At 40.5% G+C, this 24942-nt stretch overlaps 1 protein-coding gene across 1 annotated transcript; it reads left to right on the forward strand.

Annotated features, from left to right (window-relative positions):
* The first annotated feature begins 76 nt into the window (after window positions 1-76).
* SERPINB10 (serpin family B member 10) lies at window positions 77-24455 on the forward strand. The gene is made up of 7 exons (XM_004481966.3): window positions 77-249; window positions 2196-2261; window positions 4817-4945; window positions 6915-7032; window positions 17575-17717; window positions 20565-20720; window positions 23327-24455. Exons 1-7 carry the CDS (start codon window positions 82-84, stop codon window positions 23729-23731), a joined length of 1185 nt encoding a protein of 394 aa, XP_004482023.1. The 5' UTR covers window positions 77-81; the 3' UTR covers window positions 23732-24455.
* Window positions 24456-24942: the final 487 nt, after the last annotated feature.

Raw genomic sequence — 24942 nt, forward strand, 5'->3', positions numbered from 1 at the left:
CCTTTTATAAAAGTAAAATAAGTGGGACAGATTAATAACATGCTCTCTGTCTTTTGCTTTATCTTTTCTTAGATTTTTGCAATGGACTCTCTAGTAACATCAATCAACCAGTTTGCCCTAGAGTTTAGCAAAAAGCTAGCTGAATCCGCTGAGGGTGAAAATATGCTCTTCTCTCCCTGGAGCATCTCAGCTTCCTTGGTCATGGTATATTTGGGCACCAAAGGTTCCACTGCAGCCCAGATGGCCCAGGTAAGTGGGAAAGGTCAAAAGGTCAACCATCACAGTGGCCTTAACACTAAATGCTTGCCTTGTCTTTACTTTCAGTTAACTCCTGCAATCCCAGCATCCCACATATTATAATCATATACTCCAAAACAAAACATACACTATTTTTTAAAGAAATTCTATGCCATAAAATGAAGTCTGGGAAAGGGGATCATTTTAAAAACCATGACAAAGAAAACCATTTAAGTACGTGTATGCTCTAGCAAAATAAAATGAAGAAATGAGGAGGTTATCAATTTTTATTTAACACACATACACACACACATTTTTATTTTGATTCTAAACTAGATCAAGAAAAAGGGGTCAAACTTTAAAAGAATTAGTAAATGTCTTTCTAATCTCACAAAGATTTTCTTGAAAACACAACAAAACAAAAAACAAGTGAACTCTTTTCTTCATGCTTTGGTTGTTTCTCTACTCACTGGTGTATGAATGACCCTAAAGAGCCCACTAAGAGGTAACATTACAATTGTAAAACAATATAAGGAACTATTGATTATACATTTGCTGCAAGTATCTCTCAAATACACACATATATATATACATATATACATATACACACATACACCATATATATATATATATATATATAAATATATATAAATGTTTTGATTTCCTGACTGTCAAAGCAAATACCATGCAATAGGTTGGCTTAAACAATGGGAATTTATTGTTCACGATTTGAACGCTAGGAGATGTCCAAAGTCAAGGAGTCATCAAAGCAATACTTTCTCCCTGAAGACTGTGGTTCTGGGGAGGCTGACTGTGATCCTTGGCCCTTGGCTTTTCCGTCACGTGGAAATGCATACTGCAGCATCTCTTGGTTTCTCTCTTCTCTTCACTGGGTTTCCGACTGCTCCTTCTGGCTCTCTCTCTCTCTCTGGCCTTCCCTATAATGCCTTCAGTAATCAAGTTTAAGACCCTTCCCATCTCAGCTGGGCCACACCTTAACTTAAATAATCTCACCAGAAGGTCGCATTTACAAGAGTTCACACCCACAGGAATTGACCAAGTCTAGAACATGGTTTTCTGGGGCAAAAAGCTCCAAAGCACACAGTAATCTGTAGATAGCAAGATATCCAGCAAAATATCCACATATGTGTGTGTATAAGCATATATGTAAATATACATATATATGTATCTACACATGTGTATGTACCTATATGTGTTTTTAAAATAAAAATTAATAAAATAAATAAAATTAAATAAAAAGAGAAAAGACTGAATCTAGTCCTAAATCCTTCACTAATGGAAAGGCCAAGTGGCAGAATTTTCCTTATATCCCACCAAGAGGTGCCTTGTGCCAAGCAAGGGAATGGGCACACAGGCAGAATAGCTATTCTGTCACTTAGGGCCTAGCACATCACACTTACTCTTACATAACTTTCCACCAGCTTATACACAACTGATGTGACTGAATCTGTAGTTCACAAGATTCTAGGTGGTTTAACAACAACAGAATCGTGGTTCACAACCACTTAATGATTGATCAATTAATTAGTAAAAAAAAACGGCTCAACAATTAAAATGATAGGCTTGGTCTCAGACAGATTGCAATTTGGGTCCATTTCTAATAAACATACTGCAAAGTGTTGAATGCCCTTGTTCATTTAAATGTTAGCTTCAGCAATCAAATGAGACTAAGTGGATGGCTATGCACTTCTAAATGTCTTATAAAAAGTATTACAATAATGGGACTAGAAGCTTAAACTTGTATGTACTTATTTAAATCAGTTCTTGACTTACTCTATTTGTTCCGCTCACATGACATTTAAGTCAAAGTAGCACCCCTTTTGTTAATTATATGTTCGGAAGCTACAGAAACAACTGACTTGTGGTTATTGATGTGTTTCATAAGATTACTTCTCCTCAAAGTGTACTCACATACTGTTTTTATACTGAAATTACAGGTGCTTCACTTAAAGCAAGACCAAGACATCAAATCTTGCCCTGAAAGTGAAAAGAAAAGAAAAATGGTATATCTTATGTCTTTATATTTAAGTAACTAGTTTATCTGTTGATAAAAGACAAAACAATTTTAGCACACACATTTTAGTGGTTACTTTAAACCTTTTGTTAGTTGTCCTGGGTGAGTCCAATGAACTGTCCAATGTACCTACTCAAGGTGTTGCAACTCTGCTCAGATTCAGGGCTCAACGGGCATATGAAGAGACTGAAGATTTAAGTCTCTGGCACATATATTTAATAAGTATAGTGTTAATAATAGGTTCAAATAAAAGGGGAAAAAGAACCATGTATAGGAAAATTATAAATAAGTCTAACTCTGTTACATTGGGGAGCATATATCCCAAAATAAGGCCCATTGACAGGGTGCCAAATTCCTGAGATTGTTAGCCCTGTGTATAAAGTCTAGATGGTTCTAGAGCTCGCAGGAGCCCCACTGTTTGAGGCAAGGTTTACTGTGTCAGTCAATTAGATCCTGCTGTGATGTTCATAAGCATAACCTCTGGAATAAATACCCAACATACTTTGATGTCTCTTAGCCATAAAACTCATTTGTGTTTAATATTTCCCCCTTTTGATCAAGATCTTTTTCCTAGTTGGTGCTTGGTAATTGATGCATGGTAATAATCCCTCAGTGCCAGGGAGGCTCATCCCTGGGAGTGTGTCCCATGCTTAGGGGAAGTAGTACATTTTTATGCTGAGTTTGGCTTAGAGAGAGGTCACATTTTAACAACAAGGGTAATTTCAGAAGATAACTCTTAGGCAATATCTAATACTAGACTAAGTTTCAATTTCTCTAGAAAAGGTTCAAAAGTACAACCACCAATATCAAGGGCCTGACTATTCATGGAACGAATAGAAGGGAGGGTTGGAGAAGGAGCAGGTGAACTTAGGGAATTTGTAGGTCTGTGATTAAAACTACGATGGTGGGATTGTTCTTTTAGCAAATATGGCAGGGGAGATTACTGGTGCAGGGCATCAGGGGTGGGATGAAATGCAGAATAGGCACACCTGGGGCAGCCTTCTATGGAATATAAAAGAGTTCATCTTGTCCTAGTATGTCATCTCAGTGGGTGGAGACCCATATAATAAACAAGACAATATTAAATTCCCATCCTGAGGTGTGCTGCTGTGCTCTCAATTAGAGGGGCAAGAACCTTTCAAAAACAAAGTCAGTGCCTAATAAAAGAAAACAGACCAATATGTCAAGCTCTCAATATTATTGCATGAAACTATGAACCTTATTCTTCAAAAATTGAAACTTAGTAGTTACCATAGATTCTGAGGGGAGGGAGAGGGAAGAATAGAATAGATGGTACATAGGGCATTTTTAGGGCACAAGATCATTGTTTTGCATGATCTTGCAATGACGTGATGCAGGCCATTTTAAATTTTGTCAAAACCTATAAAAGTGTACAGGCAAAATATAAGTCATAATGTAAACCACTGGCTATGGTTAGTAGCAAAGCTTTGATATTTGTACATCGATTGTAACAAATGTACCATTTACATGTGAAATGTTATTAATGGAGAAGAATGGAAGAGTGGGAGGGGTTAGGGTATACGGGAATCCCCTATATTTTCTATGTGACTTTTATATAACCTAAAGTTTCTTTGAAGATAAGTGAAAAAAATCTAAAATCCTGGGGAAACATATGGAAGAAACTGTCACTGTACATAAAAGATAACAGATCTTACAGTGATGAAAGACATGATGAAAAAATTTTTTATTTTATTTCATTTTTTAATTTTTGTATTATATTTATTATTTTAATTATTATTAAATTTTCTTACTATTTTATTATTTTTTTTTTGGCTTTGTTTTTGGGGCAGTTTTGGATCTCAGAAAGTTCCAATTGTTGTAGGGGAGGATCACTGCTACACGGTGTCAGTGATGGGGGAATGTGTGGGAAGGAGTATACCTGGATAATGCCTCTATGGTATATGGATATGTATAAGTGACCATGGGGCATTATCTTGGTGGGTGAAGACCCACACAATAATCAAAAAACTATTGAATTCCCATCTGAGGAAGCCCTGCTACCTTCTTTAATAGAGTGGCAAGAATCCCCCGAGTACATGGGTAGTGCCTACGGGAGGACAGACCATTATGGCAGGCCCTTGAAGAAAGTATTTTCTATCTATCTTAGATTCACTTTAGGCTTTTGTTTGCAATGTGCCAAATAATTTAATTTACTATGGATTGTTCAGATATATGTAGTTCTTTTTTTTTTTTTCTGTTTTTTAAATCTTTTTTTTTTAAAGATACATAGATCACACAAAATGTTACATTAAAAAATACAAGAGGTTTCCATATACCCCACTCCCCACACTGACAACTTCTTTCCTTAGTGTGGTACATTCATTGCATTTGATGAGTACATTTTGGAGCACTGCTACACAGTATGGGTTATAGTTTATGTTGTAGTTTACACTCTCTCCTAGTCCATTCAGTAGGTTATGGCAGGATATATAATGTCCTGCATCTGTCCCTGCAATATCATTGAGGACAACTCCAAGTCCTGAAAATACCCCAATATCATGCCTCTTTTTTTTTTTTTCAAAGGAATCCAGGGTTGAAGAAATACATTCTGATTTCCAGACACTTATCTCAGAAATAAACAAGCCCAGCAATGCCTACATCCTTAAAACAGCCAATAGGATATATGAGGAGAAAACTTTTCCATTCCACAATGTAAGTACAAGTATCTTATTTTAGGTTGATGAGGAATAAAAAGCCATGTGAGACCAATCAATAAATTTTTTACCTTTCTCCAGATATCCCAGGAACAATCTTAATGTGATTACTATTTCATGGTAGACCATCATTTAGATCAATCAGTTAAGATCCAGTTGTAAAGGAAACAAATTTTGGACCTTAATTCTAATCCAGTGATCAGATTTTTATGTCCAGAATAAAAGGTACGCCCCAAGAATGGCATAAACACATAAAGAAATGTGGTCTATACAATGCTTGGGCCAATGTTTGTTTCACAGGAAGCAGGAACAAAAAAGAATGTAGAGCAACCAAGCTGGGTGAACCTGGAGGAGCAGCAGGGGGTATTGGCCATAGGAATGTGGCTCAAGACTCCTGGAGCAAGGTTGACCTTGGGGTGGAAAATTTTCTCATCATTTTTGGAAAGACTCTGATGTGAAATAATATTAACATCTTCCCTTCACTAATGGCTGAAATCCCATCAGTGGAGGTCAAGACTGTGGACTCCTGTTCAATTCAGAAGTAGGAGAGAGACTGAGTCTGGTGTGCCCTTAGAAATGAGGGGACACAGAGAGAAAAAACATCTTTACAATGCCCCTAAATCCTGGATGTGTTCAGAGAGGTTGATCAGAACCCATGAGTCAAGAAAGGGAGTGGTGCCTTGTGGATCATTAAGTTTTCTTTTTACTAGATTATAAATCCCTCGGAATTCAGACTTCCTCATTTCTTATCACTGCCTGGAAGGTGAATTAACTCACCATTTTTAACTGCTTAAACACATGCTATAAAGCAAGAGAACTGAAGGAGTACCACAATCACCCTGAAGAAGAAATTATCCTCCTGAGGCAGGCCTCTTGCAACCCACAGCCTCAGTTACAGGTCCTTATGGAAACTGTCTCTGGCCTGGCAGGAGGAGGCTAGAGTGTTTCCTCAGAAATCCCATCCTGCCTGTCTCTAAAGTTGGGTCAGTCCCTCTGAAATGCCTGATGAAACCCTTGCTCAGAAGTCAGTTTTCAGTTAGCATGTCAGGGCCCCTCCACGAGCATCCTGGGTGTTTAAAGCCCAGAGGAGGCATCTGCAAACCCCACAGGTCTCCTCACGTTGGTTCCATCCCTGCCGCAGATATCCAAGTACAATTCCCAAGATCCTTGGCCACTGGGGTCACCCTGTAGAATGCCCCCCTTTCATTCCAGCTTCATTTCCAAGGCTATGGGTTGAATTGCCTAAATACCTCAGCATGGGACCTGATCTGGAAATAGAGTCATTGCAGAAATGAGTAGTTAAGTCAAGATGAAGTCATATTAGAGTAGTGGAGGCTCTTAGTCCAATAACACTGGTGTCCCTAAAGGAAGGGGAGACACAGAACAGGGAGGAGAAGGCCATGCAAAGATGGGGATACACAAGGAAGAACACCATGTGGCAAGGGAGCGAGACTGGAGCAATGAATCTGCAAGCCCAGAACATCAGGGAATGCCAGCAACCACTGGGAGCTAAGAAGAGGCAAGAAGGAGTCTTCCCTAGAAACTCTGGAGGGAGTTTGGCCCTGAAAACATCTTGGTTTCAGACTCTTAGCTTCCAGGATGATAACAGAGGACATTTCTGTTGTTTAAAGCTACCCAGTTTATGGTAGTTTGTTATGGCATCTTTAGGAAATTAATACACAGGGCATGAAAAAATAAAATAGAAAAGAAGATGTGGAAGCACCTGAACTGTGCAAGGCAGGCATTGCTTTCCCACTGGAAGTCCTGCATGACTGTCAGTGCCTTGCTAAGTTTGAAGAGGGGAGTGTTTAGTTCTTGACCAAAACTGGGCGTGGAAGAAGAGGGAAAGGGGTAATGGAGTGAGACTCTGCAATTGTCTCTCTTCCTAGCTCTTTTGATAGTCTAAACAGACTTGATTCCTCAATTTAGATCAAATTACAAAAAAGGATTTTACCTGTATTTTTCAGAAATATCTAGAAGACATGAAAAAATACTTTGGTTCAGAGCCACAGTCTGTAAATTTTCTGGAAAATTCTGACCAAGTCAGAAAGGAGATCAACTCTTGGGTTGAAAAACAGACGGATGGTAAGTTTCCAACAGGGTGCTTGCCAGGGTGCTTTCTCCAAGCCTAATTTTATTTTTTTGAATGTGTATTATGTGTAAGTATAAACATTTCTTAAATAGAACAGTGGGCACATTCTAAACATTCAGAACATTTCTATTAATGTCCATAATTTTTAGATTCACAACTTTCCCAGTAAGTCTTAACTAAAGCATGTAAGTCAAGCCGCCACTTTACCAAGCAAACAGGAAAATTACCGTAGCCTGTAATTCCAAAGAGGAGTCAGGGGTAGGGGGGATGAGCAGAATAAAACTTGAAATACAGCTGGATTTGTGGTTCTAAGAAAAATCCTTACTATTTAATAAAAATGCACCATTCCAAGTGCTACATGATTTTAAGTAATTCATAAAATAATGTCATGTATTAATTAGAGTATAGGCTAAACTGCTGTATCAAAGAGACCCCAAATACAGTGGCTTAAGTGTGACAAAAGTTAATCTTTCTCCCACATAATAGTCCAAAGGTAGATAAGCATCATGGAGCAGGTGGAACACTGCCCCATAAGGCCATCCAGAGACCCAAGCTGGTAGGACAGTCCTCAATATAGGGCTTCCATCTCTAGATCTAAGATGTTTCTTGCAACTGTCAGTTTTATCATCAGCAGTAAGAGGGGAAAGAAAACTCAAGGCAAGTCACTTTGTCTTCAAGGGGATGTCCTGAAAGTTTCACAAATCGTTCCACACATATCCCACTGGCCCAAACTTAGTTTCATGGCACACTTTGTGCGAAGGAACCCAACGTGTCCTAGTCTGCCTGGGCGTTCTGGTTCTAGAGGAAAGGCCTGAGTCCCAGGCAAAGCTGGATAGTCAATCACCTCACTTGCTATAACAAAGTCCTGTAAAATGTAGTGTTTTTTAGCTGGGTAGCTACATGCTCAGCTAAAACTTGAGGGTTCCATTTGTAAAAAGAAATAGTAGAAGGATACCTGGGGGCAATTTGGCAGTCTTTTTGTTGTAGCCTTTATTTTAGAAAGAAGGAAGATAAAGCCTTAGAAAACCTAAGTTATCCAAGATAACAGTTCAGAGCCTCAGAACTAGGATTCAAATCTAAGTCAGTTTAGCTCCAAAGTCTGAACTCATTTCAATATATCATGCTGTCTTTTATATCTTCATTTCAACTGATGCTCCATTTTATCACACAAAGAAATACAAAAGGCTTAATCACTAATGATTAATGATTAAGGAGTAGCAATTACTAAAGCCTTACTAAGTACTTGGAATGTTTAGTGGCTTTGACCCCTCCCTTGAACTTAATCATAATTACAGTACCCGCCTGGCAGCTTGCTGAAGGTCTCACAGGTATTTCAAATCCAAACATACCTAAAGTCATATTCAAAATTGCTTTCCTAGTCCTTGTCTTCTCCACGTTTGTTCCATCTTGGTGAAAGGGTGCACCAGCCATGCAAGTGCCCAGAAGAGAAATCTGAGCACTATCCTCGATTTGTCTTTTTCCCTTTGCCTCCTAAATGTTTCTCAAATTTGGCCTTCCTTTTCCATGCCTGCCTCCTCTACTCTAGTTTTTTTTTTTTATTTTTTATTTATTTTTTATTTTTTTTATTTTTTTTATTGACTTTGTAATAATATTACATCAAAAATATATATGTGAGGTCCCATTCAACCCCGCTCCCTCACCCCCCCTCTCCCCCCCCAACAACACTCGTTCCCATCATCATGACACATCCATTGGATTTGGTAAGTACATCTTTGGGCACCTCTGCACCTCATAGTCAATGGTCCACATCATGGCCCATACTCTCCTCCATTCCATCCAGTGGGCCCTGTGAGGATTTACAATGTCCGGTGATTGCCTCTGAAGCACCATCCAGGGCAGCTCCATGTCCCAAAGACACCTCCACCTCTCATCTCTTCCTGCCTTTCCCCATACCCATCAGCCACCATGTCCACTTTTCTCAATCCAATACCACCTCTTCTATGTGGACATTGGATTGGTTGTGTCCATTGTACCTCTATGTCAAGAGGAGGCTCAAATTCCACATGGATGCTGGATGCAATCCTCCCATTTTCAGTTGTAATCACTCTAGGCTCCATGGTGTGGTGATTGTCCTTCTTCAACTCCATCTTAGCTGAGTGTGGTAAGTCCAATAAATCAGATTGTAGGTGCTGGAGTCTGTTGAGGCTCAGGACCTGGCTATCACATTGTCAGTCCAGAGATTCAAATCCCCTAAATATATCTTAAATCCCAACGTTAACTGCACCTCCAGCACATTAGCATGAAAGTCTTATGAAGGGAGATCCCATCTGAGTCCAGATTCATCACACATAAACACCATTTCCAAAGAGGGGCCATCTGCCCTGTCTACTCTAGTTTTTGTCACCTATTCTGTACTTGTGAAGATGCTTCCTCTAATCTAGCTCCCCTCAAATCCAACCTCTATTCAACTACCCCAATGACCAACTGGAAATAAGATTGGACCATGCGCCCGAGTCGTTCTTCTACTCAAAACCCATCCATCGCTCCCCATGACCTCCGGGATGAATTCAATCTCCTTAAGCTGCCACATGACCATGCAGGCTTGCCTGTCTCTTCATGTCAACTTCTGTCACTCCTGCCTCCAGATTTATATTTCAGGAGTTCTAACGTGGCACAGAGGCCCTTGAGCTCTGTGCTACTTCCTGATCCCATGCCTTAGCTCACGCCATTGCCTCTGCCTGAAACACCTCTCCCTGCCCTGACCCCCTGCCCAGCCCTTCCTCTGCCACTGGGAACTTGCCAAGTCTTCACTCCAGCATCAAACTCTCCTCTTTGCTCCCACAGCACCTTTACCATGACACTTAATCACACTCTTATTCAAGTCACCTGTTGACACATCTGCCGATCTTACTGGACTCAAGAACCCTAGTGTGACAACTATGCATCATTCATCTTCCAGCTTTCAATCACTAGAACGTGGCAGGCCTACTCGTAGCACGTGCTCACAACATTAAGTTTATTGGAATGGGTTGAGGAAGCTGGAAGCTCTATATTCTCAACTCCTTTTACACTGAACCAGTGACCCAAAAGCCATGGTAAGGCAGGAGTGACCATCACATTTCACTTACTCCTGATTTGGATTTGTCCAGCACTAAGTCGATTTTTAGAATTTTAGGTTAGCTGGCATCCACTGAGCACTTACGTTGTCCTGTTTGCATGAGGACTAACTGAGACTGTATAGGCAGAAGCACAGTTGCAAACTACTACACACATTCAACTCAATAGGAGGAAGAGCAGCGCTGAAGCCAGGCTAAAACCCAGGTCTCAGATTCCTAGCTCGATGACTGTTCTGCTGGGTGGACAACAAGTGGGAATTGAACATTAGGAAAGCTGGAGAGAGCTAAGCTGCTGCCTTTGAACCCTAACAAAGCCTCTCAGCACAGAGGACAGCTGGTGAACAATTCCATGTGTGGTCCTTAAGACTCATTTTCCCCAGTTGAAACAGAGACACCCAAGGAGTATGTCAGGGCCCAAGTGTCCAGATTGCTGTTTGGGGGACATGCAGCAGTGGTAGAAACAGTATATAAGTATGCATTGTCCAGTGTGCTAGCTTCTAGTCACATGTGACTACTGAGGATTGGAAATGTGGCAAATGTGAATGCAGAACTGAATTTTAAATTTCATTTAAGTTTAAATTAATTGAAGTTTAAGTAGACATGTGGCTGGTGGCTACCATATTAGACAGTTTGGGTCTATAAGAAGTTTTGTGCACGGGCCCCTTATCGCCCCCCCTCAGGAGGGCTCTGGCGCACTGCAGCTCGGGCCACTCGGGCCCAGCCGCCCTAGAGGCATCCGATAAAGTCCCTGCTGTCCCTCCACCTTACCCCCGCCTCGCTCCATAATTTGGCGGACCTCATGCCTGTTCCCCTCCCACCGCAGCCATTCCTTCGTTACTTCCTCCTCGTCATTCCCGCCCTCATTACGCTCCAGTCCTGCCTCCAGGGGGCTCGCCCCCCCCCAGCTCCTTTTTTTATAATTCGGAAAGCACCAGTCTCCTCCCCATCACCTTCAGTCCCAGTCAGCCCAAATAAGGTTCTAAACCCTCCCCCTCAGCCTAACCCTGCGCCCGCTTCGCACGGCACACCGGTTCCTTCTAGCAACGGCACACTTAGCAACAGCACACCCGTTACTCCTGACCGCCTACCCTCCCTGACCTAAGCCACCCGCTTATATCCCTTATCAATGCCTCATTTTACTCCCTCAACTCCTCCAACCCCAACCTCACCCAAGGCTGCTGGCTCTGTTACTCCTCCACGCTCCCCTACTAAAACCGCGACCAAAACGCCAAAAAACGGCCCATCGCCCGCAGCCTAAGAGGACCGTGCCACCGATTTGATTTTGTCCCCCTGTCAGCCCTTGCCCTATCCCGCTACCCCTTACCCCGCTCCTCCCGCCTACCAGCCGGCAGAGGCCGTCTGCCCATTGCCATGGCAGCCCCCTTTTCTTCTAAACTGAAAAACAAGGGTGAGATGAGGTAACAAGCATGCTACCATCGTTGGGCAGGCCCAGCACGTTGAGATGAGGCCTCGTCTCCTGCTGGGTGAGTGCTTGGCGCGGGTAGATTGTCGCCCCCCTGCTACTCTTGCCCTTAACGGCTGCCTCCTCTATCTCCACCCAGCATCCGGTCTCCACAGGGGCCGCCCTAGGGGAATCGGCCTGCCTCTCCCGCGCCTCACCAGAACCCAACCCACAACTTCCCCTTATCTTCTGCCGCAGCCCCCATATACCCCCCGCCAGAATGATAACCTCACCTCTGCCCCTTTACCTAGCAACAGCCTCCAACAACCAATCGGAGGTCGCCTTCGGCTTAAGCCAATCCGCACCCCACACGTCGCCCCTTACCCTCGTACTTCACCCCCAACCGTCCCCCAGCCAATTAGCGGCCTCCCCTCACACACATTGCCTTATTTGGCTTAGCCTTGCTACCGCCAGCGCCCTAGCCTATATAAACGCTTGTCTTCCTCAATAAAGCAGACGCGTTGCCACCACTCTCCATCTCCGCAGCATTCTTCGCGCCGCTGTGCGTCCGCCCTTGACACCGCCCGCTGTCCGCCGTGCGCCCTCATTTTGTTTTTGAAGAAGAACTAAACAAATGATTTTTTTTAAATTATGGAGAAATGGGTATACTTCAGAGGACAGTTGCTATATGACCAAGATACAGGAAGGCTGCACTTTGAAAATTCTCTGTTGTCAGACCAGTAGTTCAATGAGAGGGCCTGGAAAATGAGCTCATCCTTGACTTGGTCAGAATCTTTGGTTAAGCCTCTGTTTGACATATGCCATGATTGGGACATACAAGGCACTCAAAGTCGAGCTCTCAGTGATAGTAATGCCAGCTGTATGTTGCAAACATGTTTTCTGGTTCATCTTCCTTAGAGTCTGTAAATTCCATAAAAGGAGGGACTCTGGGAGGGAGTACTGTAATCTCAAAACCCATCATATGCTTGGCACATTGGGTACTCTAACATCCACGATGAACTGTGCTCAGCAGGATTCATCCTGAATATCAGAAGAGAATGGCTGTCCAATGACCTATAACTGCTCTGGATGTACACTATGAGAAAGCCAGCAAGTGGCGCTGTTAGCTTCCTAGAGCAGAGTAAAATGTTTTCTTTGGAGTCAAATTTGCTGTGTGTTATACTGAAGTTTCATTTAAGTCTATACTTTGCACATTCTTTATAAGGCAAATTACATTTTAAATGTCAAACCATGGTTGTGTGTTCAAGAGGCTAGGTTCCTTGAAAGCAAGTGAACCCAAAGAACAATGCAATAAAACTTAACTGGAGCTCAACCAACTTGAGATCAATCCATGCAAACCTTGAACTCAGTGCCTCTATTTGCACCCATAACTCTATAAAATGATAGAGTAATTAATTCAAAATGATAACTTAAAAAATATATTGTGGTGGAGCATGTGTACCTCAGTGGTTGAGTGCCTGCTTCACATGTACAAAGTCCCGGGTTCAAACCCCGGTACCTGCCCCCCCCCCAAAATTTGAAAATATGTTGCACGTCAACAATTATTTAGACAACTCCAAGTTTCACTTGTTTCTTTTTTCATGGCTTATTACATCCCATATCTTCCTCTCTTTGATTCATTTTTATTTGCTGGAATAAATTCTCTTGAAATTATTTAATATGAGGTCCACATATCTGTGGGTAATAATATTTCTGAAAAATCAAAAATCTGAAAATATTTTTATTTTTCTAACCACTATACTAATGGAGTGGCTAAATACAGAAGTTTCAAAATTCATCTTTCCTCCAGCCATTAGCATCCAGCACTGTTGATGAAAACAACACATCTGTATCTCCACCCCCTTGCCAAAAGATTTTAAAATTTTCTCTTTATTTTTGGGCTTCTGAAGTTTCAATTTCATGCTCCAACACAGGTCCTTTTTTTAAAAAAAATTCTGCTTGACACTCATTTTAAGTACAAACTTAAATTCTCCTTCAGCTAGAGGAAATTGTGTATATTATTTATGTAACCATTTTCTTCTCTCCATTTGTTCCATTCTCGCATTCAGGTACTCCTAATAAACAGATGTTCGACTCTCTGGATCTATCCTACATGCTGTCATCTTCCTTTTATATTTATTGTTTTATATCTTTGTTTCTGCCTTTCTTTCCAGCTCATGAATTTGCTCCATCTGTGTTTATTCTATTATTCTGCCATATAATTAAGAGTTTTACTCTGTTAGTTAAGTATTTTGTTTTCTGACACTTATATTTTTCTTCCAATACCTATGGTTATTTCTTTTGGATGGGTAGGATGTCATAGCGAATAACTTAACGTGTAAACTTTGTTTATGTTTTAAGTCTTCTTTTTGCTCTGTTAATTTCCATTCCTTGGGCATTCATTTTGCTTGTTGATTCTGAAGCTTTTCTTTCATTGAGCTGACTTTCTTAATTATTTAATTCTCTTAGTTTTCTGGTTTTCTCTTTGAGAATCTCAGTTCATTTGTCTTTAGTTGGCTTCTGATCAGAAGAACTTGTCCTAGAGTGACTCTCTGGGTGATACCACTTGCCTGCTGGGTGTGCGAGCCTCCCAGTTTTTCCTGGGGATTCCTGGCTCGTTGGGGACACTGTCACAGCTCCACTATGACACAGGTACCCTCACTCATTACTCTAGCCTGTAAATTAACACGTTTGCTGTCCAGGGAGGTAGAAAAGACCAATTGGCTCAACTGCTCCAAACCAGTGGTTCTCAATCCTGGTCATACAATAACCCTAATTTACTGATCCTTATTCTAACCCCAGATGAATTAATTGAGACCACAGGAGTGGGGCTCAGGAATCAGTATTTTTTTTTTAAGTTGTCAGGCAACTCTAAAGTGCAGTCAAGGTGAAGAACCATTGAAATAAATGGAATAATCCAGTCACAAATGCCACGTTCCAATAAGCCCCACGTGGGCATGGCCTTTGAGCTGGTGATGTGCTGGGTGCGTCTAGCTCCGATTCCTGTTTTATGCTGCAGTTTTCCCAATCAGTCTGATCTATCGGCATCTTTCCTTTAGTCCTTTGGTGGCATCCTTTGTTGGTTTACAGCCTTAGATTTTTCTTGAACAAATATTTGTTCTGGAGCTAATTAAGTAACTTGGGAAAAGAGTATTTTTACTTTATACTCTAAGGCTAAAGACTAATGTGTACCTGAGTTAGTAAATTTGTTTTTCACAAGAGAATTGGTTAGCGATTCTTCAACTACTTTAGCATATTCTAGGATTGAGCAAATCAGTAAAAATACTGTGAGTAATGAGGGTCAGTTTTCTCACTGTCAGAGAAAGGACTTACAAATAAGGAAAGGGGAAATAATAGAATGAATCCTGTAGCATTGAACTGGAATTGGAGGTACCAGTATGATCTTCTAGCTGTATATATATATATATATATATATATATATATATATATATATATAAATATAGAGAGAGAGAGCAAGAGAGAGCAAGAGAGTGAGAGAAGGGGAGAGAGGGAGAGGGAAATAGATACAGATACCTGGATATGTACATATATTTCCTAGTTCTATCTGTGGACAGGCTTAGAAGCAGTGACGCCCAGTAGCAGTCAGCACTATCTTGTGCCCATACTTTGATTTCTAAATGCCATCCTAAAACAAGAGGAACCAGGGCCCCTAGAAGGAATGGCTGATTCCAGGCCTGGGACAGGAAAAGCACAAGATGAGCAAAGGACACATTGTGTTGCCAGGAAGTAAGGCAAGGAAGAGCTTGCAAAATGCTAAGGACATGTCAGTAGAGCACAGAAGCCAACACGAGGAAGCTTCTAATGATCATATCTAGGACAATCTGGGCAACAAAATGATGCTTGTGATGAATTATAATCCACAGAGTCAAACAAATATCCACGAGTCTGTACTTATCTAAAAAAATGATCGAATACTTAAATAACTGGAGAAGGGAGCGCTTTCCTTCAGTAACAGTTCAACTACTAAATGCTAAAGAAATGACAAAACAGAAAATCGCCATTTGCCAAATATCACAGCAATCATGGTTGCAGGCAAGAATCATCAATGGATGCTAAATTTAGTGGCAAACATTTGATGATAAGAAGAATATTTCATAGTTTAAGTATCTCCTTATATGACAGTCATTAATTGCAAAGGGAAATAATAATTTTATAGCAGTGGAACCTAGCAGACACCTCTTAATCAAGTGATCAAAGTTAACATCACCAGTAAAGGGACATCTGTACCTCCTGATAGAAGGCCACAGCATTGTTTCTGTGGTATTCTTACAAAAAATGCATAACCTGAATATAATCTTGACATAACAGACAAACCTGAATTGAGGGATATTCTTCAAAACAACTGGCTTGTCTTTTTCAAAAGTTTCAAGGTCATGAAAGACAAAGAACGAGAAACTGCCCCAGATTAGAGGAAACTAAGGAGAAATGACAACTAAATGCAATGTGAGATCCTGGTTTGCTTCCTCATCCAGGAAAAGGACTTCAGTGGGCCCAGTGATGAAATTCGAATAAGATCTCTTAATAGTTCTACCCATGCTAATTTCCTGGTTTTGATCATTGCACTGGAGGATGTAAGACATTATCATCTAACAGTATTTCATATCATCATTTTCAAGTGTGGCATTTCACCAGGCTATAACCATATCATTTTCTAATTCCTTATTATTAGAACATAAGACTTGATTTAGGATTCTAAGAACTAAGAAAAACATTCTTGTTTAATTTTCAGTTGATTCTTCTTGTTTTTCATATTATCTGCAAATAATTTTATCTCTTCCTTTTATGGATTATATCCTATATGATTTTTTGCTTTATTTATCACGTCAGCTAGACCCTCCTAGCCTCTTTTACCTTCTGGTAGCCCCATGTGCTCCTTGGCTTGTAGACGCATCACTCTGATCTCTGCCCCCATCTTCACGTGGCCTTCTCCTCTCTGTGTCGGCGTCCCCAATTTCCCTTGTCTCAAAAGGATACCCTAACCGAGTATGACCTCATCATAACTTGACTACATTTACGAAGACCTTTTTTCCAAATAAAGTCCAACTCGCAAGTCTTGGGGGTTAAGACTTCAACTTATCTTTTGGAGGGACACAAGTCAACCCGTAATGACTGTCCGTATCAAATTCTTGGATTAAGTTCCATAAGTTATCCTTAGAATTTTTAAGTCCTTTCTATGCCTGTATTTTGGCAGTTTAAAAGATCAGCCCCTTATTTCAAGTAACCTCTGTTTTAGGTGCAGCTGGGTTGGCTAGGAGCTTTTCCTCAGTCCAGTTCCATCTGCCTCATAGTGATCGATATGTTGCTTCTGCAACAAACTTCTAAAACCTGACTCAATATTTTTAAATAAATCTTTCAAAGTGTTTTAGCGGGGAGTTTGCAGAGAATGTATTGGGCCTGCAAGCTAAATATCAACTTAAGTAGGAACTAGAGCAAGCTAATATGAGCAATTGCCCACAGCAGTATTTTGAGCAATGAGAAAGCATTGACTTAGCCTTTCAGATGTCAAAGAGGCCAAGCAGCCAAAGTAGGTTACATTATATGGCTGTAAACAGAAGTGAAAGAGAAGGAAACATTTCAGTTCCCTCAAAATAAGGGTACAAATCAACTCATATTAGAGGGAAATTTTTATAAGGAAAACATGAATTTTTAATTAATTGGAACAATGGCTACTTACTGTTCAGCATATTATTTCCTATATTTTTCTGTTTCTGGAAAATCTGAGCCCAGAACATTTCAAGGAAACTTTTTTTTTAGGAGTTGCCAAACATGGGAAGAAGGTGTTCAACTACTGAGTGACTTCTGCTCCCCAAATGACAGTTGGTTTTTTCATTTGTTTGCTTGTTTGTTTTGTTTTTAGGAGGTACTGAGTAACACACCCAGGTTTTCATACATGGGAAGCAGACACTCAACCACTTGAGCCGCATCCGCTCCCCAAGGAAACTTTTATGGCTGCAGGAAAATGGAAGTCTTATTATCTAATTAAAATACACGTATTGTCATCCAGGTATTTGAAACTTGTTCTTTTGCTCTCCTAGGTAAAATCCTGAATCTTCTCCCTGAAGACTCCGTGAGTTCTACAACCAAGATGATTTTGGTGAATGCCCTTTACTTTAAAGGAAACTGGGAACATCAATTCTTAGTTAAGGACACCACTGAAAAACCTTTCAGAATAAACAAGGTAGGTGCCTGTTAACAATCAGTCTGGGCTTTTACGTGATATTGTAAAAGGGATTCTGTTTTAAACCCACTCCTCTTTCAGAATATAGGGAAGGGAAGGCTGAGCTAACATCCCCTAGTTCCATCGAACCTGGACATTCCGCATTTATGATTCTTCTCTGAATATAGACTATGCACATATGTGGCCGCTTGGTCCTTGCTACAACCACCTGAGCTAGGTTGGGTAGGGTAGTGAGTTGAATTGTGATCCCCAAAAAGATAAGTTGAAGACAGATGCAATCAAGTTAAGATGAGAAGGTCCTGGATTATGCAAATCAATGACTCGTGTCCTTATAAGAAGGAACTTGGACACAGAGGCATAGAAGAGAAATGCACAGGAAAGAAAGCCACATGATGATGGAGGCAGAGACTGCAGAGAGGCAGCCTCAAGCCAAGGCACACCTCTGACTGCTGAGAGCCACCAGAAGCTAGGAAGAGGCAAGGAAGGATTTTCCCCTTGGCCTTCAGAGGAAGCATGACCCTCGCAACACTTATTTTGCTCTTCTAGTCTCCAGAGGCGTGAGAGAAAAAAGAACTGCTATTTTCAGCAACCCAGATGGTGGTAACTGTGTTATGGCAGCCACAGTAAGCTAACACAGTGTAGCAGTCTGGTATGGTTATGAATGCCAAAAATAGATATTGGATTATGTTTGTAATTCTGGCCTGTACCTGGGCATGATTAAGTTATGATTAGGGCTTTGATTTGGCCACGTTATTAGGGCGTGGGGACTCACAGATAAAAGGCATGGCAAAGGACAGAGTTGAGGCATTTTGATGTGGGAGTTTTGATTTGGAGTTTGATGCTGGAGTCTTGAGCTGGAGCCAGGAGAAGAACACAGAGGAATAGAGCCAGCTCCTTAGACATGGCAGAAACCCCGGGGAGAGAGTCAGAGTCGTTCGCCTGATAGTCTACAGCTGTCCTTGTGGAGAAAACAGAGGAGCTGAGCCCAGAGAAAAGCAAGACCTGGGAAGAGAGGAACCCTGGCAGACGTTGGCAGCCATCTTGCTCCAACAAGTGGAAATAGACTTTGTTGAGGGAAGTAACTTATGCTTTATGGCCTGGTATCTGTAAGCTCCTACCCCAAATAAATACCCTTTATGAAAACCAGCCAATTTCTGGTATTTTGCATCAGCACCCTTTGGTTGACTAATACACACAGGTAGTTATTATATTTATTTATCAGGCAAGAAATGCCGAGTAGCTAAGTGACTGGCACCATGCATGAGTTAGAAGACCAGAACCAGAACCCCAGCCTCCTCACCATCAGTGGTGCTCTTGTTCTACTAAACCAATACAACCTCCTACCAACATTTTCAAGCATAACCACTCACTAAGATTTCTTTCTGTTAGGACGCAGCACACTTTTTCTGTAATAAGTAGCAGGAGTCCGCTATGGCAAAAAGTGGAGATTACTAGACAGTCCAGATAAGACCCCTGAGATCTAGCTCGTGGAATCCAAGGGCTGGCCTGTGGCTGGCTGCTGGGACCTTAAGTGGCAACAGGGATTGAAATGTTGCCAGGATTTTTTTCCATCTTTTCAACTCTCATTGTTCTCTCAGGCTGAAGTCTGACTTCCTCTGCCTTGTTATCCACAGTGGCAGAACATGGCTGTTGTCACACTGCCTCCCTTCTAGAGACCTGTCTGGCTAAAGTTAGAATCTGACAGCTCCCATGTCAAATTACTAGGAGAGATGCTGGTTGGCCCAGGTTTGCTACATTTGCTAGGTCCAGCGGTGGGTCATTTCGTACAAACAACGCTGCTGAGGTGCCTTGGCTATAACCATGTAGATTTGTGCAATGGACAGTTCTCAGAAAACCAGTGGGATAAGTGTGCAGAAGGGACTCAACAGTTAACCCAATAGGGGTCAGTACACCAGGCCCACTGGAAATGAACTGGATTATACACCCTGTTTAGTAGATTAGGCAGGAATTTTCCATTGCAAATGATAGGGAAGCATCCCAAACTAGCTCCAGCAAAATCGGGGAATTGTATTAGCTTATGTGACTAAGAGAAACAGGGAAGTCCAGAAGTGGAATTTCTAGAGTTTCACAGCAAAATATAGGTACCCCTCCTCCCCCCACACACAAATATACACTCTGGTTTCTTTGTGTGTTGCTTCTGTTCTCTACTACTGAAGATGGGATTTATCCATCTGACCAGGGAATATGGCTGCACCATATCTGCCTTCCAGCTTCACACCCTAATAGCCAGAGAAAGCCTTTGCTGCTGGTTTTAACAGAAGGATCCCAAGGAGGACTCTGGTTGACGCCACTCATGTATTCATCCCTAACCAATCACTGCATCCTGGGCACTCTGAATGGACAGCCCAGGTCACATGGCCACCACCTTAGCAGAAGCATCGGGCCTTGTGATGGACATTTGGCTCCACATAGAATGAATAAATTTTATATGTCTACAACATTTGAATTGCATTTTTCACGATGCTAAAATATTTTTATGAAATGTTTACATGGAAAACATACCTTACTCAGTTTCTTTGAACCATTGGCATTTGCAAAGTTTATGTAAGATTATATACTCTCTCAAGTGTTTGGTAGAATTCGCATTGCCATGATTTATATAGGTTGCCACAAAGGTGATAGAGACAGAAACTCCCAGGTCCTCTGTTGGTTATACTGTCCATTAGAATACATATTTCCAGAAGTCAAGGTCTGGATAACTTTTATCAATATTCAGCAGCGGATCACCAGTTTTGCTGGTGTCCCAGACAACTGGGAGCCAATGATAATAAAGAATTAAGGATTTGCTAGAATACCTCTTAAATGACTTGCTACCTGTTTTCACAGACCACAAGCAAACCAGTGCAGATGATGTCGATGAAAGAGAAACTTTTAGCATTTCACATAGAAACACCGCAAGCCAAGGGCCTCCAACTCTACTATGACAGCCGTGAGCTCAGCATGCTCATACTGCTGCCAGAAGACATCGATGGACTGCAGCAGGTAAAGATATCTGTCTGTCTGGCATGAAGATAGTTCCAGTGTTACCCCCACTGGAAAAAACAAAAGGACAAAGTCTCTCTCTTGTTCATTTCTTTAGGGGAAGCCAACCAACATACCTTGAATGCTAGGTATTTGACATTCACAATATGATTCAAGCTTTACAAAATCCTGGAAAGTTGATGGTACTATTCCTGAGAAAGGTTAGATCATCTGTCAGCATGTCCAGCACGTGGCAGTCACACACAGCTGCACATGCAATAGACATGGATACTCTACATCAGTCACAAAGCCGAGCAGATTGATCTTAGCCCTCCTTCAGTCGGCACAGATCTTCTCCCTCTGGTGGATCCTACACCTAACTGGAAATTAACTTTTTAATAATTTCCATTAATCTAGTAATTTTTGATACATATTTTTAAATGTTAATCTGCCTTCTGAAACTTTTTTTACATTTTTATCAAGTAAACACACTTCAGGAGGAACAGTCTATATCAGGACCACCTTTGTATTAGCCAAAGGAGTACCAGAAATCTCTTTTGGTTTTTATAATGGGCACTTATTTGGGATAAAGGCTTACAGTCAGAAAGCCCTAAAGAGTCCAACTCAAGGCTGCTTTCTCACCAAAGTCAGTTGCCATGTGTTGGAGCAAGATGGCGGGAAATCTTTGCTTGGTTTCTCCTTCTGTCTTCTTCTGAAGGCTCTGTGGGCCCAGCTTCTTCCAGTCTCAGCTGGAGGCTGGCTAGGGCTCATTTCTCAGGTCTTCCTATATCAGTCTGGCACAGGACTCATTTCTTTCCAGGCTTTGTCAGCTGCTTAGCTGCTCAGCTGCAAACTATTAATATCAGGCGAATGGCTTAGCTCTCCCCAGGCTTTAGCTATTTGAGCCTTCTCTCCTCTGGCATCTATGGAGCTCTTTCTCTTCCCATGTGTCTTCTTAAGGGGTATCCATTTTTATCAGTCCACCAAGAGGCTGGGCACTCAGCTCTGAGTCACGCCCTACTGACATGGCCGAATCAAAGCCCTAATCTTAACAGGTAATTTAATCAAGACATGTTAGTTGAATCTAATGCATTCAAAGTATATCACACCCTGAGGAACAGATAGTTTACAAACATCATCTCTCTTTTTTGGGATTCATAAATAATTTCAAACTGCCATAAACTTCATGTGCTATTTGAGCTGTTTATATGCCAGACTTCTATCAAGCTTGGAACCACATTGACTTCTCATGCCTAGACTGAACATGAGTCCTGCACAAAATATGAGGCCTGTCTTCCTTCCTTCCCTTCCTTCCTTCCTTCCTTCCTTCCTTCCTTCCTTCCTTCCTTCCTTCCTTCCTTCCTTCCTTCCTTCCTTCCTTCCTTCCTTCCTTCCTCTCTTCCTTCTTTCCTTCCTTCCTTCTTTTCTTTCTTTCTTTGTTTTTTTTTGCTGTTTTTAAGTTTATTTCTGAGTTGCAAAGATTATTTTCCCTTCCCCGTGTTTAGAATTTCCTATATTCCTCCATTCAATCTTGGCTGCCACAACCAGACAGAAAGTGCCAGGACCTTCTTTTTCTTGCATTTGTAGTGGAAATCTTAGCAGCAGACATTATACCTTTCTTTTGCAGTATCTAATTTTAATACGTGCTAGATGTAGACATAACACTTATATGTCCCCATGGCCCTACTAATGTGCAGAAAAGATTTGCAAATTATATCATGGAACTTGTGAAACTGGAAAGGATGGTAGAAGTAAGGCCAAGTGTGGACGCTGAAACCTTAGATTCAATGACCTACGAGATTCAACTAGTAGCATTCTTCTCACAGTTGCAGGCTCCTGAGCTGAAGTTGTTGTCACATTATTAATGAACATCATTTACAAACATGTTATTGACAGCCAATACTTGGGTCTCAAAAACTCGGGAACTGGCAAAAGCATGTGCTTTGAAACAAACCTGTCATTTTTAAAACAATTAATGTTTATGTATACATATGCATATAAATACACATGCATATACAATCATTAATTTTAAAATGTAAAATATAAAGAGGAGGAAAGCAATCTCAAACTCACTATAAAAAGTCTTTAGTCTTAAGACTTGGGAGTTCTTTCTTTTCTTTCTTTTTTTTGCACAGTTTATTAATTTCATATTGTTGTGATTATAGAATATAGAAATTTTAATTTTTATCCCTGTTTTTGTTTCCAAAGAACTATCTCATACATTAACAAAGCTAATGCTTTGTATGCCCTGGCATATGATTTGACCTAGAGCATATACTTTGTATAAACAATGTCTAAACGTATACTTTTATTGCTGTCTTTGAGTGTATTGTCGATGTCTTACACACTCCCATAGAAGTTTCCATTTCCAATGGAGGTCTAATTCTCCTATGTCCTGAGAACTATCAATCTGCAAAACAAAGATTCTAAATGTCAACAGGATGAAGGATCTCATTACACAAAGGAACATCAAATGTGGGTGTTCCATTTTTCCTGGGAAGGGGAGTAATCCTAAGTCATCCATCCATCATCTGGGCTGTATGCATTTCTAACAGGTCTCACCAAACCAGTACTTCTCATCCACTTTGGAAGTATTGACTCTTTCTTTCTTGGTTCTAAACCTGCAGCTGGAAAAGGCCATTACCTATGAGAAGCTAAAGAAGTGGACCAGCCCAGACATGATGGAGTTGTATGAAGTGCAGCTACATCTCCCCAAGTTCAAGGCGGAAGCGAGTTATGACCTCAAGTCTACCCTAAGAGGTCTGGGGATGAGTGATGCCTTTAATCCAGACAAAGCTGATTTCTCAGGGATGTCTACAGAGAAAAATCTATTTCTGTCCAATGTTTTCCACAAGACGTTTGTGGAAGTAAATGAGAAAGGTACTGAGGCTGCGGCTGGCACAGGGAGTGTGGTGGATGTTCGAATTAAACGCCCCTTCCTTGAATTCAAAGTGGATCACCCATTTCTGTTCCTCATCATGGAGGTCAAAACCAACAGCATTCTTTTCTACGGAAGATTTTGTTCCCCCTAAATCCCACATACCTTTCATTAGTCAAGACCATCTCACAGTGTTTAAAAAATCCCATAAGATGGTAAAACACAATCTAATAAAACCATTTTGTCATCTCGACCTTTTTTATGTTCTAGTATTAGTAAATGGATCTTGAAAGAATGTATTCTATAGATTCTCTCATATCTATACAGCTAGAGAGAATGATATTTTTACTACTTGAACTATATTTTGTCTTAATTTGTCTTTTATTTACAATTATCTTTTTACATTTCAGAAATACTATGTCATTCAGTTGAAGGCCTTATAATTCTTGAACTATCTGATGACTCTGTCACATACATCATTAAGTGAAGAGAAACCTCTACTGAGGCCTGATTTCTCAGGTGTATCAAAGGACATATACTTACATGTACATGATACTGATAAACAAGAAGTATCTCAATAGTATTTGATAGTTTCTAATTTATCCTTGTAAAATTAAATCTCCCGGTTTTGCTGTTTGACTCTTTTTAAAATACATATGTTGACATTAATGAAAAAACTAATGAAATCCAAATGAAGTCTGGAGTTTAGTTAATAGTAATGTGCCAATTTTAGTGTCTCAGTTTTAACAAATATTAATGTAAGATGCTAACGTTAAGAGAAAATGTGCAAATGGTATATGGACACCCCATGCATTATTACCTTTGCAACTTTTCTGTGAAACTAAAATTATTCAAAATAAAGCTTTTATTAAAAGTAATAACTTTTGTGTGAAATTACATGTATTTGTCAGTCAAAGGGGTGCTGATGCAAAATACCAGAGATCTGTTGGCTTTTTAAAAAAATTTATTGAAGTGTATTACTCATACATAAACATACAAAAACAATAAATGTATAATAGTTGTGAATTTACAAAACAAACATATATGACATCAAACAAACAGATATAACATCTCACCCTACCACCAATAACTTGCATTGTTTTTAAACCTTTTAAACTAATGATTAAAAAGCATTGTCAAAATATTACTAATAAACAAAGTATTTTCCCCTAAACAATGATATTATTATCTTTATATAATTTATATATGAACATACATAAACAATTAAGTGTATAGTAAAAGTTGTGAACTTACAAAGCAAACATGCATAACATCATAGAGGGGTCCCATACATCAACCCTCCACCAACACCTTGCATTGTCATGAGGCATCTGTTACAAACTATGAAAGAACATTGTCAAAATC

This window comes from Dasypus novemcinctus, chromosome 16 (genome assembly GCF_030445035.2).
Source record: "Dasypus novemcinctus isolate mDasNov1 chromosome 16, mDasNov1.1.hap2, whole genome shotgun sequence".
Taxonomy (NCBI): domain Eukaryota; kingdom Metazoa; phylum Chordata; class Mammalia; order Cingulata; family Dasypodidae; genus Dasypus; species Dasypus novemcinctus.